Source organism: Trachurus trachurus (assembly GCF_905171665.1).
Source record: "Trachurus trachurus genome assembly, chromosome: 3".
Classification (NCBI taxonomy): domain Eukaryota; kingdom Metazoa; phylum Chordata; class Actinopteri; order Carangiformes; family Carangidae; genus Trachurus; species Trachurus trachurus.
Genome location: NC_139893.1, coordinates 26330054 through 26345691, shown reverse-complemented (window position 1 = coordinate 26345691; position 15638 = coordinate 26330054). Strand labels below are relative to the sequence as shown.

Below are 15638 nucleotides of genomic sequence, written 5' to 3'. Positions count from 1 at the left end.
TAAAACTAAAAGATTAGAAATAGATAGGTTGACATACATTACATGACTATCCCATAAAAATAAGCATGTTTTTGTGTATGTATGTCATATAACTCCCCATATATAATATACACAAAGATCCATATCTAAAATCTAATAAACACACAAGCTAGACATGCATGTCAATCATAATTGATCCTACTCATTAAAGTGTTGCCGCTTGGTTTCATCCAGTTCTCTGGTCTTCGTGTGATTTCCACTCAGATACAGAGTTGACTTCGAAGTCCTCCTTATTGTCCATATGTCCCTAAATATATTTCAGAAATGTTGACCATAGGTCTATAGGGTCTGCAAATGTTGCTGAGTTAAAACTTAACAGCTGCCACAGCTGGAACGGGCTCTCCACAGCATTACAACCACTGTTATGGCTGATCTGTGTATCATTTTCCGTATTGTACAGAATTGGTTCTGTCCTTTCTCCTGTGTGTGTGTGTGTGTGTGTGTGTACTTATGCTCCTTTACAGTCTTAAGCAAATAATCATCAGTCCAAATCATCACAAAATCTGCAAATGTTTGTTTTATTTGAAATTCATACACAGAGGTAAAATGCTGTGCAAAGGTTTTAGGTACTAAAAAGAAAAGCACGTATTCCTTAAAAAAGATAAGGCCAAGACTAGTTTTACTTGATCAATTACCTACGCACACAACACATACAAACAAAACCCCTGATTCAAATCAAATAATTTGGCACTAGTTCTCCATGGTTCACATGTCAACTTTTCTTTTAAGGCAGTCAGCTGATTGGTTGCTCCAGGCATCACAGTCTCTCTACACGTGATCCCAGACTGACTCCATGATACTGGGATCACTCAGGACAGCAGCTGTGTGTCCGGCTCATTGTCTTGCTGTGGTGCAGAAGAAACTAAAACACCTAAAGAAATTAAAACTTTTATCCAGTAGTGTGTATTTACAAACACCCTGATACAGAGCGCATGAATGAGGCCACTGCGGTAATCCAGAGTAAAGATCATGATTTAACAGAGGTTAAAAAGGCAGAGATGGAGACAGGTGTGACACAGTCCAGCACCAAAAGGATCGTGTTTTTGTTTGTCAAATCTAAATCCAGAAAAGTCCACTTGTCCATGCCTCAGTCTTCATAACGGACATCTGCTTTCAGTTCCTTCGAGACGTAGTTCAGCAGCGCAGCGGTGACCTGCTGCTGGAGAGTTGCGTTCCCCATCACGAGGGCAATGAGCTGGGCCGCGTCCGTCCAGTTCAGGTTGCCCAGGACGGCCATGATGTCTTCGTAGAGCTTCTTCTGCTGGTTGGCTGGCAGCTCCATCAGAATCTGAGGCAGAGGCTTGAACTGACCTTTGGCCATCCAGCTGCCCAGGAGACCTCCTGCTGCCCCACCTGGTGAAGACACAATATACATTCATCATCCACAACACATTCACTTTAAAGGGATAGTTCAACATTTTGGCAAATTTGCCTATTGCCATAATCCCTATAGCCATGTGAATGTGCAGGTCACAAGATGTCCACAAGAGTGTTTAAGAGTTGTTGGATTACGTATCTGATGAGTTTGATGAGGGACAGGGGATTATGTACCCTTCCACACTTCCATTGTGTTCACTGAGCAGCTTGGCGAACAATGGGCAAATTTGCCAAAATGTTGAACTATCCCTTTAAAATATGATGAGGCTGTGCTTTTGTATTTTCCTCTGGGGTAAGGGACCCTACAGGATCCACCTCACATATCTAGGATCAGTCAGAAACCTGTTGGGCTCTTACCAACTGCGATCCCTGCAGGTCCACCAAGCAGGGCGCCCACAAAGGCCCCGCCTCCCGCACACGCTGCTCCTCTGGTGGCGTGTTTCACTGCAACCTTGATCTGTTCGTGGGCTGATAATTCACAGCACAGACGCATAACATCACCCATAAGAGCCATCCTGGCTTTGTGGTGCTGACAAGACAGGAGAGCAGACAGTGAATCTACTGTGGCCTCTTCCCTAAGAAAAACAATAGAGATCCAGCATTATGCCTCATTTAAGATTACGAAAACCAAAATAACATAACATTACATAATAGAGTATTAATACATACAGTGGCATTAGACTGTTTCAGTGCTCCTTCCTACATTATATCATTAAGTTTTGTAATGGATTTTTTTAAATATTTATGATCCTTGATTGAACTTTGAAGATGTATGCTCATGAACTTTAGGTGAACTTCGGAGAAAGCGCAAGTTGCACTTGTCTGCTGTGGTGTCCGACCGACTTGGTTTCGGTTATTTTGTGATGATTACGCTTAAGCAAGCAGTTGTCTCCATATCCAAAACCATGGTGAGATGTTGAGATGTCAACGTGCTGAGGTGTGAAAAAACCACAACAAACCAGACAACCACTAGCTTCCTGCCTTGATATGAGTTGGACTTATAATAGTCCAATGACATGTCATGAGCGCTGAGTGCAAACTTGTACTATGCAAACTTATTCTGCAAGAATGCAATAATGTTATTGGACAATGTTTGATGCCTCCTCCAAAGAGGATCACATGGCTCCTTCTGGCTCTTGTGCCTATGTAACCTGATGTAACCAAATCTCAGTGTGCACTCTCACACAGACTTTTGTGTGTCTGACAGTCCACCTCTTGCAAGATAAAAATAAAAGTGAAACCTCATTTTGCTGGACTTATGATTTTCTCTCTCACAAGTTAAAGGAAATTTCCACAACACTTTACATTGAAGTTAGTTTACTGAGATGCTGATTCAACTATATGATTCATTTTGGATGTAGTTTAGGTTCTGATATGTCAAAGTAACATAAACATCACATCACAGCTTCCAAAAAGTTGAATCAACAAAGTTTCTCAACACAAACTGATTATAAACTTCACAAAAGAGTCTAGGATTGATTAATAGACTGTTGTGTAAGACTGCATTAGGTCTAGCCTGATAAACTGCAACGCTAAGCTTTCTGTTCTCCAGGGTGAGGCATCTCTTTATCAATGAAGACGAAACTAAAGCTGCATCTGCCCGGTTTGCAAGGGTCAGAGGAACTTTTACTTGCTTTCACTTTTACTTTGAAATTCATTACAGAAAGAATGAGCTAAATTTGTGTATGAGAATTGACTATGATGTCGTTTTCCCCCCCAGTTTATCCACCAAACTTTTACATGTTTCTAACTATTCTTGAGTTCATCTGAAATTAGGTCATGTCATCTAAAGTTAAAATTATAGTCACTATGCTTGCCAGTGCTCACTGTTGATATCATTTCTTTTTAATGACCCGGTTTCTGAATAGAGTTTGGTGTGACAGCTGAATCTGGCAGTCTCTAAACCACATAGATGTGTAAACTGAGAGTCGATTGACTGATGAGTTGTTTGTGTCACTGAAGATCAAGATATAAGATATAAAGGAGCAACACTGTGATCTTAGGGAGGACTTTCAACCTGCTGCCTCGGTAAAAAACAACAACAACTAAGTATCCATATCAAGCCATTAGGAGCCTGTGGTCTTATTTCAGACAGAATAAACTTATCAACAGTGGAAACTCAACACTATCTTAGGTTTTGAATCTGTTTCAAACAACAGTCGAATAACAGACGACTTCTGGCGGGTCATTTTCTTCAACTCTGTTCATGCTGAGACAGAACAAAGAGGTCGGCGGTCTCCAGACTTTAATAAAAAAATATCTCATTATTACAAAGTCGATGTAAAACGTCTGTTTCTTACCTGCAGTCCTGGGCAAAGTGGCAGATCTCGTCCTACACATGCATTCGGCTCTGCTTTGGTATAGTCCTACTTCCTGATGAAATGTTATCAGAGAGTACGTAAGTGACGCAAGATGGCAACAGTCAGCCATCTTGGATTTTGACCAGCCAATGAAAAGTTAGCAGTCCAACATTTCTTTCTCCAGTCCTTTTCCTTTATTTCAGGATGTAGGCTACTAATGGGAACAACATGTGCACACAAAATAAAAGAGAAACAAGAGACTAAAAGGACCACAGTGTCTACAAATACATTTACCTCGCAGTCAATGAAGTGCAGCAGTACTTACAGATAGCAGTGGTACAACTGACCTTTCTGCAGGACTGAAAACCTGTGGTCGAAGTTTCAACACCAACTCCACCAGGAGACCGAAATAGTTGCAATCATATTTGCTCTATAACTTGAAAGTGTCACTACTCCCTTCTTCTTTTGATAAATATTGTGTATTTGAATAGTACACCTCACACCCCACGTCCTTTATAATGGAATATATAATGCAATCAAACGTATTTCATTTTTTGATTTGTGAACAGTTCAAGGAAAAATCGACAAAAACGTCAAGAAAGAGAAGGAGGGGGTAATTATCTTGTTTTCTTATTTCACTCTTTGATTTGATCTGCTCTGGTCCGGCAGCGACATCTAGTGGCTACGGTCGTCCAAGCAGCTGATGACTATGCATAATAGATCATTGAGATGTACGGTATGTTGTTTACATTATGTATGAAGATTATTTTAGGAAGGAATTAAGAAATAATGTGAGTTATCATGTTTGTTTATTTATTTTTCAGTGAAGTTGATAAGTCCTGATACATATCGGTCGTTGGTTACCAGTTATAGGCTAATACTATGTACTATGATGATGATAAAAAATACAAGAAGGATCAAACGAAAGGGGAATATGTAACATGAATGCTTATATCAGTAAAAAACAAAAACAACAAAAACAACAAAAACTCAAAAAAAAATCTCAGTTGTTTTTGAGACTCGACCGTGTTCACATCTCGCATCAAGTGGCAACCATGATATAACATGATATTTCCGTCTTCGCCATAGAAACGCATACGCGGGGTTGATTGGTCGGTGGAGGCTGCTGGCCACGCCTCTTTTGGGCGGGGCTTGCCGATGACGTCTCTGGACACGGGGAGGACTCTTTCAGACAAACAACTTTGAGATCAAAACAATCTGAGAGGAACAGCAGCAGCAGCAGCAGCAGCACAGCCCGACTGTTTCTACCCCACGACCCCACCCGAGGAAAAACAAACTTTTATTTAGACAGGTGAGTCAGAATTATCGTTATTATTCACCCGGGCTTTTACGAGCTCCAGATGTCTTTCTTCTTTGTCTTCATCTTTGCTGTCTAGTGTCTTTGTGTAGGACTGTCTCTGCCTTTGTTCACCTGTGTTTGTTTGAACGGAATATCATCATGTTTAAAGCAAAGGGTGACTTCTCCACTCTGATCGCCGTGGTTTCCTGAAATGAAAGTCTGATCTCTGAGCACACGGTCAGCTGTTTTTGTGTGTCTGTGCGGGCAAGTGGCTGGTGATTGGCCTGCAGCACTGAGGTTGTCATCGACTGGGGTTTGTGTAGCATTAATCCATCTGGGTGAGGGGACAGTGTCCTACAGTTCCTCTTTGTTCACAGGGAGGGGTTTGGTGATATTAAAGCCCAGACAGGCAGCAGACAGGAAGGCATCCAGACCCTGGGCAGGAGGGGTGGGGTTGGGGGTGGGGGGGTCATAAATGTACCCCGCTGTTACAGGCAGTATGTGATGGTGTGTTAGTGTCATAATGTACCATGATTTATACCTGATGATACTTTAAAAAACTGAACAAAAGGTTTATTAAGCATTGTATATAGGATGTTAGCAAAATATTGTGTTCAATAGCAATAAGTAACATAAAGAGACAAATAAAAACATTGCTCAATCATCGACACGTCATGGAAACCTGCACCAACAAACATTGTTGACAAAATGTACTGTTGCAGGGTCAAAAGGTCAGTCACAAAATAAAAGTCAGCTCACGTCCTGTTTTCATGGCATAAATCTTAATGAGAATCACAGATTATATAATAATGCTTCTATCAGTGTAATACAATCCCCTCGTTGACCTCTAGACCCCCAGCGTTACAGCAGTGAAACAACTCCGGTCGCTCAGGTTTCTGAGCCGGTGTCATGGAAGCAGCTGTTGATACAGAGCAGGCGCAAGGAGCCAACTGTACACAGGTTCTTCTTCTCGAGGAGTGCTTCCAGGAGACGACCTCAAGGGGGAGTCGTCTGCACTACAGACACAAGCAGAGAGGAGGGTCAGTGCAGTGCTTGCTCTCACATTTAAATCCACCCACTTGTGTTTTGTTGTTCTACAGATCTGCAGGTGAAGCATTAAGATGATCGGAAAGCTTCTTTCTCAGCTGCTCGGCGGCGCCGCAGAGGACTTTGAGGCGGTGGAGGACACCTACGAGGAGCTGATGGAGTTTGAGGAGGGAGGATGGGTCATTGTCAATCTCCCAGGTGAGGTTTCAGTCGTTCCTGAGTTTAGGGAGGGGAGGGAACAGCTCATATTGGTGGGAGGTGGCTGATAACTGACCTGTGTTGTTAACTGTGACGTTCCTCACACAGACAATGGGCCACTGTCAGCTCCGCAGGTGGATCCCCTGGAGAACCTGCTGATCGAGCACCCCAGCATGTCTGTTTACCAGATGAGAAGCAGGATTAGTGGAGAGGAGGAGGAGGAGGAGCTGAGCAGTGACGAAGATGAAGAGGATACTTCCAGGTTACTTTCCATTAATATACTCCTGTTCACTCACACCTTTGTCTTGGACCTTGAACCCAACTGACACCACTATAATAAACTGTATTCATACACAGGATAAGCTCAAAGTAAAAAATCATTAAAAACAGGGAAAACCTTTAACATCTCCAGGTGAGTTTTCTGGCTGTCAGTTTAAGGAAGAACATTTGGAACATTTAAAAGTTTTTGTAGTCAATCTAAGCACTTGTAGAGGGACATAAAACAACAGACAATCATTAATGTAAGAGGCTGCCACGTGCACAATTTAAGGGACTTAAAAATCAGTCCCAAAAATACAGGGAGCCAGTGTAGTGCAGCCGCCACAAGAGAGATCTGCTCTATTGGCCTTGAGGTGGAAGGAAGCTGTCTTGACTTTGGTGGGATTTGAAACCCGAATCAGGCTCTAAAACTTTACCAAGTCAAATGGGACCTGAAAATATGCTCTACAATTATATGGCAAAACACTTAGCTTACCGTACAGTAAGTGTGAACTGCCATAAAATAGAAATATCTGAACTCTATATCTGAGTAAATGTACTCACCCACTGCAGAGAGTAATTCAAATGGCTTATTAATTTGTTGTGTGAATGTGGTTCATTTTTCTTTTTCTTATCTAGATACTAAAGCTTATTTTTTTGCACTGCCGGCTTGTCTTTTGTGACAAGCCCAAGAGGTTTGCAATCTCAGGATTGCTATCCATTTAAAAAACCAAAACGATCCCATACAGGCAAAAGCTGTAATGTGCTATATTTTGAAAGTAAAACATGTTCCCTAAGTTGAAATACGATAATTTCAAGATTTAAACACATTTTGAATAATGCAAAATGAAAAAAGAGTTTAGTTCAACAGACTACACATAGAGCAATGGCAATAGGTTTCATCTGTTTCAGAATCACTACATCGCCAATCTTCATGAATCAAAAGGTTTCCATCAAAAAGCAAGTTTAGATAAAAGCTAAAATAAAACTTTAGATGGAACTCCAAGTCCAGCTGGGAGGAAATCATTCTACTCCTGGAAACACAACATAGACACACAAAGCTCAGGCTGTGTGAGTCATGATGCCGTCTGAGAAATGAGGACAATCCAAAATGGTGCAAGATATTTCAAAGCTCAAAGCAGCCAGATCATTAGAGCCGGTGTCCAGTTTGCTTTATCTTTCATATATTATGTCCCACCTAACATGTTGTCAACATGTCTGACTGTGTCTATCCAGGCCGCTGGCAGTGGGGCCGCACATATCATGGCGTCTGGCTGCGTGGGGGATCCCCCTGCCCTGCAACGTCCAGCTGCTGGCCGTCCAGAGGGCCAGGACCCAGGCCGAGCGCAAGAGGCTGACCCGCGGCTCCCTGCACAGGCAGAACCTGGCTAAGCTGCGATTCTCCCCGGCAGAGAAGCGCTACGGCTTCTTCAAGCAGCCCTGCCAGCGCCTCTACAACTACTGAGGAGCACAGGGGTGACACTCGTCTGTTGAGGGTGTGCATCCGAAGTTGCCTCCGCCACATCCCAGTATAGTGCGACACGGTGCCTTGACTCTGAAATGCTCTGATTTCACTGCAACTCAAGTTTGTCATTTTTAATTTGAAATCTTAGGCAACTTGCACTGCATCCCTCATATCTGAAAGCACCAAGAACAAAGAATCCTGATATCATTGACGAGTTGGTCCCTTGTGTTGAAAAGTAACAGACGCAGTTACTTTCAAACAAAAGCGTTTGTACAGAATTTGAGTTGTGTGAGTTGTTTAGCTGGATTAGCCGTGTGACGTTATGCTAAAGGAGCTGTTACTGTTAGAGTGTGTGACACTGTTCCAAGAACGAGAAACTGAAACCCATTTGAATGCTTTGCGCTTCATTATGATTGCGGCACATTTTGATTGGTTAGCTTTTCACGTTTGTGTGACAAGTTTATTGAAAGCTTACGTTCACCTGTACAGTTTTCCTGCCATGTAAAAAACATTCTCTGTTAATTCTCTTAATGAATGTCCTGTTGCCAAGTAAAAATTGCCAAACCACTGTTCAAATTTTTTATTGAGTGTAAGATTTTGTACTTTTCAGCAGGTACTCACTTTTTTCATGTTACACAAAATGTTTATTTTGGACATGTGAGTGTAAATACAGTCAAATATTATGTTTTTCTATTTGTGTGTATTTATAAAATGTACAAAAAAAGCTTAAAATAAATTTTGTTTTCTTAAGGCGGTGGGTGCGTGTGTTTAATAATCACTATATGATTAATAGTACAAATAGTGACTCTTCCCATACCCAAATTGTATTATGTATTAATACATCTGCATACATTGATTTTTTTTATACATATCGTACATATAGAATGAAATATACATACAGAATAATAATAATATATATATATGTTAAAGCAGATATCAGTGGAATGTTTTTGTTAATATAAGTCCTAAATAGTCCTATTTTCCGTCAGCAATCACTTACATGAAGTATTTCAGCCTAAACACGAGTCTCTCCGTCACTCTGCTCTGCTGTAACCCGAGGAGAAAATTTTCCTTGTGGGATACAAGTGTTATCCAATGAGGAGAGAGAACGGCATGAAGGGCTGTGTGTGCAGCCAAGGGATGCGCGTGAATGTGGTGACGTAGCACGAGGACCAATTGATGCCTGACAAGGGCGGGGGCTGCTAACTCATGGTGCGTTCAAAGAAACTCGTACTTTGTGTTTTTCCTTCCTGTGAAGTCATACCAGTTCGATCTGGTACGAGTTCACGGGTCGGAAGTTACGAGTGGCCGTTATAGGGAACTTTCACAGACAACAGGATGGTAAAAACACGAGCTACGGGTTACCTGGAACGCTACCAAGTCGTAGTTGTGACTTGAAGCTGTAACTTACGGTTTCAAAAGACTGCCTTGAACGCAGCATTAGCCGAAACGGCCGTGAAGCTGATATCTGCTTTAATATAGAATAATATATATATACAGTATATATGAAAACTATTTGCAATCAGAACATTTTCATATTAACATTTATACCGGTATATCTACCATATACAAATATGTATGTTAATGTACATGTGCTTTTATTGTAGACATACAGTGTAGAGTATGTTAAATACATACTGTATGTAATGAGTTCCAAAGATCTGAGATCTTGAGATCTGTGGTCAGTGGGTTAAGTCCTGGCTTTTCCAGTCCACATGTCTGTTAGGACACGTGTTCATCAATGGTGTGTGTGTGAGAATGTGGGTTGTGGTGCAAGGGTTGATAAGACTAGAAAAGTTTAGTTATATAAGTACTGTCAAATGGTCATTTATTGACATTAATATGACATTCTTTGCCAGTATATCACAGCTGTGTTTAAGAATTAACAGTTGTAAATTGAACCTAGATGCAGATAAGTGACTAAAATCAACACTTATAATGTTACTGTCTACAAAAGGCCACATATAATACTGAAGACTTTTGAACACCTGAGACGTTCTCTGCGGAGAGACTTGCACATATCTTAAAGATGAACGATCAACATGTTTAAGACACTGGCCCTAGTCCTTTTATTTTCGAAGGTCGTGTATCTTTCCCATGAACCTTTTCACTCGCTCCAGGTCGACTGCATTGGCCCAGTGGCCGCCCTGCTTGAAATGAGAGCCAATGATCATTCCACTTGCGCTGAGGTAGTGTTCAACGTTGTTGTAGGTCACTCCTGAACCAATCAGCACTGGGATTCTCACAGACTGAGAAACATCTGCAAAAAAACAAAGAGACAGCGTCACAGGTTTTAGAAACATGCTTATGACTTGTTGTTGATAATTTCAGGAACATTAAAGCAGAAGTAAGCGATCCGGTCGTTTTGGCTAACTTTCTGTCAGCCGATGGAGTTAGCAGTCCCCGCCCTCGTCCCTACGTCACCACATTCACGTGCATCCCTTGGCTGCACACACAGAGAGGACCGCCCCTTTATGCCGTTCTCTCTCCTCATTGGATAAAGGTTATAGGATACAAGGAAAGTTTTCTCCTCGGCTTACAGCAGAGCAGAGTGACTGACAGACCCGTGTTTCAGACCAAACACTCTATATATATATCCGTCGGAAGATATAACTATTTAAGACTTATATTAACACAAATATTCTGCTTACTTCTGCTTTAAGTCTTTTAAGCAAGTCTTTATGAGTCATTCCTAAACTTCATGATTTGTCTCTTTCAATAGAAAGATAAACATGAGATTTAAAAAATAAAAGAATACATAATATATACATATACATATACATATAGGTCTTTATTTTTTCATGTGTATACGTTTTTCTTATATTATTATCCTGTATATTTGTCTAACCCTAACTCTAACCCTGTACATATTTATCTTTAACCACTCCATATTCTCTATTCTGTGTTCTGGGGGTCAATGAAGTATCTGATTTCACAACCCCCCTCTCGGCAATGTACATGGATGTATAATCCAACAAATCACAACACATATTATATTAATGATAACATGTGTTTAAATGTATCTGAGATGTGGTCATATCAGTGCAGATTTCAGCCGATTTCAAACATGAACTTGTTCATGACTGTTAATGTGTCACACTGTGTCTGCTGTAACAGTTGGGGGGGGGGGGGGGGGGTGATCTTTGAACACCTCCACCTTGGCATGTGAGCTACGACCAGTGGCTGCATGTTTGTGTTGACAACAGAGAGAGAGAGAGAGAGAGAGAGATAGTGTGTGTGCACGTGCATGGAAGAGAGACAGGGACAGATGAGATGGGGTCTGCAAATGTGTGTGTGTGTGTTTGTGCCTAATATGTGTTGGCCTAATATGTGTTGGCACACTTGTGTGTATGAAGCTGAGGCCGTGTGCCTGTTTGACTCTGACTGTTTACAGTCTTGTGTGACACGTTGGAAACTTCTTAAAATAACAGCTCTGATGTTGCTGCGTGAGGGACCTGGTCCAGAATTCAGACCTACTGACCCTCAGCAGATATGTTTAAAGCTCCTTCAGCCAATTGATGAAATGTCATGGAATAACAATAAAATACTAGTACCAGGTAGTTAAAAGCCAATGTTTACCTATTGTTATACTATATCCAATATATACAACATATTGGCCCAAGTTAATGTTGGAACTATTTGAGGTGAGGCTAATTTTAACTACTTCATACACTGTATCATATGTTATTCTCATTATAACAGTAAGAAACTTTATTTTTACATAGACACTATGATCAGTATTTGCACATATGTGACAACATGACCCAAAAATAGTTACTGTAACAACAATCAAAACAATGATCTGAAATAGGCAGAAAGGCTCTGTAGGGTGGAGGAAACAGCTGAATGGGGTGATAATTTTCTGTGGGTTTGTTGCTATGGGCGACACATTTCACACAACACATCATACAGCCTCACATCATCTGTCAGTGTGACTCAGGCATTTGCCGTGACAGTGTGCTTGCATGTGCAATACCAGTCTTAAGCACAGTTTAAGTTAATTTAAATATAGGGGAACAAGAAAAGTCCCTAAAAAAATGAAAAGTGTTTGTATAAATGTAATACTTTGTACAGGGTTTGCCGTACATGCAGCCACACAGCCAGAGTAATGAGAACCATCCCATATAAAGGAGGCCATTTCCTCAATTCGACACAGTTCACACAGTCAATGTAATGCACAGACTGCTCAGTGTTCATAAGGTGGATCAGTAGTCAGCAGTTGCTTGGTCAGATGCTCGGGCTTCACCCTGCTCCCACAAAGTGGAGCTTGCATGCACTTTACTGTATATGGTGTGTGAATGTGTGTGTGTGTGTGTGTGTGTGAGGGAGACACAGTGAGAGAGCATATCAGACATTCCTGAGCTGAGCCGCACTGCAGCCAGCATTCAAACCGCTGCCATATTGGACGACTACGTATCCCTGGTCTGAATGTTCACTGTCCTGACCGACGGAGGACATTGAAAACTGAGCTCTCACTGAGGAGCAGTTAATCCCGTCAGGTGAGGACGCCCTCTGCTGGACAGACACAGCAGTGATGGGAAATTTCACCATCTGAGGAGTTCCTGGTTTTATTCTATAAACTGATTATGATCAATCAAAAAGAACAATACAAAATCAGTGTTGAAAGCTATCAGCTGTAGCCTGATCTCTGGTCATGACTGCGCCAGATTATAATTTAAATGTTCCAAACGGCAATATGAGGCCGGCGGTTGTGTGAGATGTGTCTGTGGGCAGTTACCTCTGAGCTCCCTCGGGTCGGCCTCTGCACCGGTGGCTGTTCCTGTGACGATGAGTCCGTCTGAGAGGAAGAACTCGGCAGCATGTGCCGTCTCTTCAATGCTCACGTCTGATGTCAGGGCATGGGAGCTGGAAAAACAGGGATTAACGAAATCAAAAAATATAGTAAAATTCATTCAGATTCAGAAAACTGTTAGTTATCCCAGAAGATTCAGTTTATAGTCTACCAGTCGCATTTAAAATAGAACAGGACACACAATCAGCAGCTGTATCAACTTAAAATTGGGGCCTGAGAGTGACCTACATAAGACATGAGGTATTAAAACATAGCACAAGAAGGACATTAGTGGAGAGACAGAAGAAGGGATGAAATGCAGTAAAGGTCCACAAGTGGGATTGGAGCCCTCTACCATGTGAGCCAAGAACAAGTCAGAAACATATCTATTGCTTATCAGTATGTGAGTCAGGGAAAAGGTTTTTGATCTACAGTAAATCTGCATTGTTCTTACATTTTAATGAGAAATATATAATAAATTACACTTCACTAATTTAGTTCCATATGTGTGAAATCCTTCATATTCTCATTAGCTATTAACATATGAATTCTTATACATAATGTATAAAGCAGATGGAGAATAATGGCTGGCCATGATGAAAACAATAAGAAAACCAAACAGCTGCAGGATAAAGTGCAGCTGTACCTCACAAACAACAGACTGTATAATAATGAGGGGGATTTACTACTTTGCTTTATCATCATTTACATCCCTGAGAGTTCAAGAAAAAGAGTAAATTCAAAAACACATAAAAGCTGATTTTGTCAGACCCAATTTGCAGCCAACGTCAAACACATTAATTTTGAGGCTACCAACAAACTAAAACACTTAAATCTCTCTGATATGTTTGTATGTTATGTAAAACTGATATGTTTTGTGTTGTCATGTCAAACCATTGTATGGATCTTCATTTAAAAGACTGGATCAGTTGTTATTTCTGCCATTGGTAATTATGTCAAGGTTCATGAGCAAAAATATAACTACATTGATTTGTATAAAGTGTAATGTATGCTTTAACGGTGGAGATGGTGGTGATCTCACCTGTGCTTCTTTTTGATGTCAGTGAAGATCTGCACATTCTCAGCTCCAATCTGTCTGCGATACCTCAGCAAGTCTCCAGCGCAGGCGTTCAGCAGGCCCTCATCAGCCACGTGAGAAAAGACAAAACCCTCAGCCCTGATAAAATCCAGACCTGTCCCCACACAGTCACATTACAATGCTGTGTTAGCCAGTGTATCAAATACAGGTAGGTCTGATGATAACAGGTGGTTATTATGGCCTCATGCACAGCATAACAATGAATGAACCTGAAGCCAAAGCCACGGCCAGAGCCTGCTGGTTAGCAGAGGACAGTATCTGCACTCCGAGTGGCAGGGTCGGACAGATGCCTCTGACAGCTGCGCACACTGCAGTCATACATGCACACACCTCAGGGCCCAGGGAGAACGAGTAAGGGATGTCATGCATGTTCTCAATGATCAGACCATCCTGAAAGAGAGAACAAAGTGGCCACAGTTTACTGGCTTTCTGGTAAGACCTGGATGAAAATACAGTAAGAGCTCACACAATGCGCAGTAACTTACAATCCCTGCATCACGGTAGACTGATGCCTCCTTGCATGCTTCTTCAATTATTTGGGGCATTTTCATACAACCCAGGGGTGTGCCTGACACAGATGAGGAACTTGGTAATATCCAGCATAAAACATCACAAAGTACAGCCGTTTAATGTAAGTACAACTATTAGTATTAAAGTAGCCTACTTGTGCTGCAGCAGAGAAATACTACTTAAATGCTGATGCATGGGCAAATATACTCAAGAATTACTTTATTGTGATTCAAACCATACACAAGAAGAGTGCATAGCAGAATTAAATGGTGCTGCATCCAGCTCATGTTGTAATTAAAATGCATTTAAAAACAGGCATAAACTATTATTACTTGTTCAATTGTGAACTACATAAAAAATGTACACGATGAACAAGTAGGCTAGATACATATCTAGGAATTGCCTGTAGTTAAAATCTGAACTGAGAATATAAAGACATGACAATGATTCACAGAGCAGTTTAAGGTGTAGTGGACACTGGACTTGTGTTTGTGTGTGTGTATGTGTGTGTGTGTGAATCTAATACAGTATGATAGTATACCTACATTTACACTGAAGTCAGTATTCTGCACTTTGAAGATATGTTGCTAACAATACAGTGACATTTTAACTGCAGCACAGTTGTAATGCAGTAATGGAGTACACTTCCTCCACTGAAAACTTTAGCCTACCGTCAAACATGGAGGACACTGGTTAGTGTAATCTCGCGTTACCTGGCAAGGCTTTAACGTGAATCATTCCTATAACCACGGACTTTACGCGGCCGAAGAGATCCAGAAACTTCATATTTCCTTCTGTGCATGAAATAACGACGGACAAATCTTGTTGTAGTCTTTTTTAACACGGGGATCACGTGACGGGCCAAGGGTCAGTTGTTTCAGGGGGAGGGGTATGACGCCTCTAAAAACGGGGGGAAAGGGAGAGGCATAAGCAGCTTAGCATACTTCACTGTTTTGCCTGGATAACAGACGGTGACAGCGACTGACAATCATTTGTGGGGTTTAAACAGTGGAAAGCGTCGATTACCTCGTGATTCTTGCGTCGTGTTGTGCTCTTCGGAGGCTCAATGTGAGAGAAGCTCTGTTTTGTTTACATCTGACAGACTAGCCACGCGGTTCCCAGTGCACTTCCTGCTCCGAGGCTCCGCCCCTTCAGCTGTCACTGCACGCCTCCCGGCTGTCGGCTACGTTTATAAACTCGTTTTTACTTCTGTCTTTCTTTTCTTTTTCTTTTTCTAAACTCGATATTGGTAG

The 15638-nt window shown here is 41.5% G+C and overlaps 3 protein-coding genes across 4 annotated transcripts; 1 reads left to right on the top strand and 2 right to left on the bottom strand.

Annotated features, from left to right (window-relative positions):
* Positions 1-544: 544 nt before the first annotated feature.
* LOC311002093 (protein C19orf12 homolog) lies at positions 545-3800 on the bottom strand. 2 transcript variants are annotated; one of them, XM_083993318.1, is made up of 3 exons: positions 3717-3800; positions 1774-1991; positions 545-1392 (listed from the first exon to the last, which is right to left on the bottom strand). In XM_083993318.1, exons 2-3 carry the CDS (start codon positions 1928-1930, stop codon positions 1127-1129), a joined length of 423 nt encoding a protein of 140 aa, XP_083849444.1. In that variant the 5' UTR covers positions 1931-1991; positions 3717-3800; the 3' UTR covers positions 545-1126. The 2 variants fall into 2 exon arrangements, with proteins under 2 accessions (XP_083849444.1, XP_083849445.1); XM_083993319.1 differs by having other exon boundaries at positions 1774-1945; positions 3717-3781.
* A 1078-nt stretch (positions 3801-4878) lies between these two features.
* Positions 4879-8551, top strand: LOC311006692 (tumor protein p53-inducible nuclear protein 2). Its single transcript, XM_083999588.1, has 4 exons — positions 4879-5028; positions 6117-6261; positions 6370-6523; positions 7756-8551. The coding sequence occupies exons 2-4, from the start codon at positions 6138-6140 to the stop codon at positions 7982-7984; spliced, it is 507 nt and encodes a 168-aa protein (XP_083855714.1). The 5' UTR covers positions 4879-5028; positions 6117-6137; the 3' UTR covers positions 7985-8551.
* Positions 8552-9795: 1244 nt separating this feature from the next.
* Positions 9796-15600, bottom strand: LOC311001325 (uncharacterized protein F13E9.13, mitochondrial). Its single transcript, XM_083992382.1, has 7 exons — positions 15412-15600; positions 15099-15285; positions 14361-14443; positions 14085-14265; positions 13819-13969; positions 12723-12850; positions 9796-10244 (listed from the first exon to the last, which is right to left on the bottom strand). The coding sequence occupies exons 2-7, from the start codon at positions 15169-15171 to the stop codon at positions 10054-10056; spliced, it is 807 nt and encodes a 268-aa protein (XP_083848508.1). The 5' UTR covers positions 15172-15285; positions 15412-15600; the 3' UTR covers positions 9796-10053.
* Positions 15601-15638: the final 38 nt, after the last annotated feature.

What these genes read in the sequence shown, in the direction of transcription:
- LOC311006692 (XM_083999588.1), top strand. Translation starts at nt 6,138, where the DNA reads ATGATCGGAAAGCTTCTTTCTCAGCTGCTCGGCGGCGCCGCAGAGGAC. An exon ending in GGTCATTGTCAATCTCCCAG is followed by an intron (nt 6,262 to 6,369) that starts GTGAGGTTTCAG and finishes TTCCTCACACAG; the next exon opens with ACAATGGGCCACTGTCAGCT. An exon ending in GATGAAGAGGATACTTCCAG is followed by an intron (nt 6,524 to 7,755) that starts GTTACTTTCCAT and finishes GTGTCTATCCAG; the next exon opens with GCCGCTGGCAGTGGGGCCGC.
- LOC311001325 (XM_083992382.1), bottom strand. Translation starts at nt 15,171, where the DNA reads ATGAAGTTTCTGGATCTCTTCGGCCGCGTAAAGTCCGTGGTTATAGGA. An exon ending in TCACGTTAAAGCCTTGCCAG is followed by an intron (nt 14,444 to 15,098) that starts GTAACGCGAGAT and finishes CATCTGTGTCAG; the next exon opens with GCACACCCCTGGGTTGTATG. An exon ending in CGACCCGAGGGAGCTCAGAG is followed by an intron (nt 10,245 to 12,722) that starts GTAACTGCCCAC and finishes GTTTTTTTGCAG; the next exon opens with ATGTTTCTCAGTCTGTGAGA.
- LOC311002093 (XM_083993318.1), bottom strand. Translation starts at nt 1,930, where the DNA reads ATGGCTCTTATGGGTGATGTTATGCGTCTGTGCTGTGAATTATCAGCC. An exon ending in ACCTGCAGGGATCGCAGTTG is followed by an intron (nt 1,393 to 1,773) that starts GTAAGAGCCCAA and finishes TGTCTTCACCAG; the next exon opens with GTGGGGCAGCAGGAGGTCTC.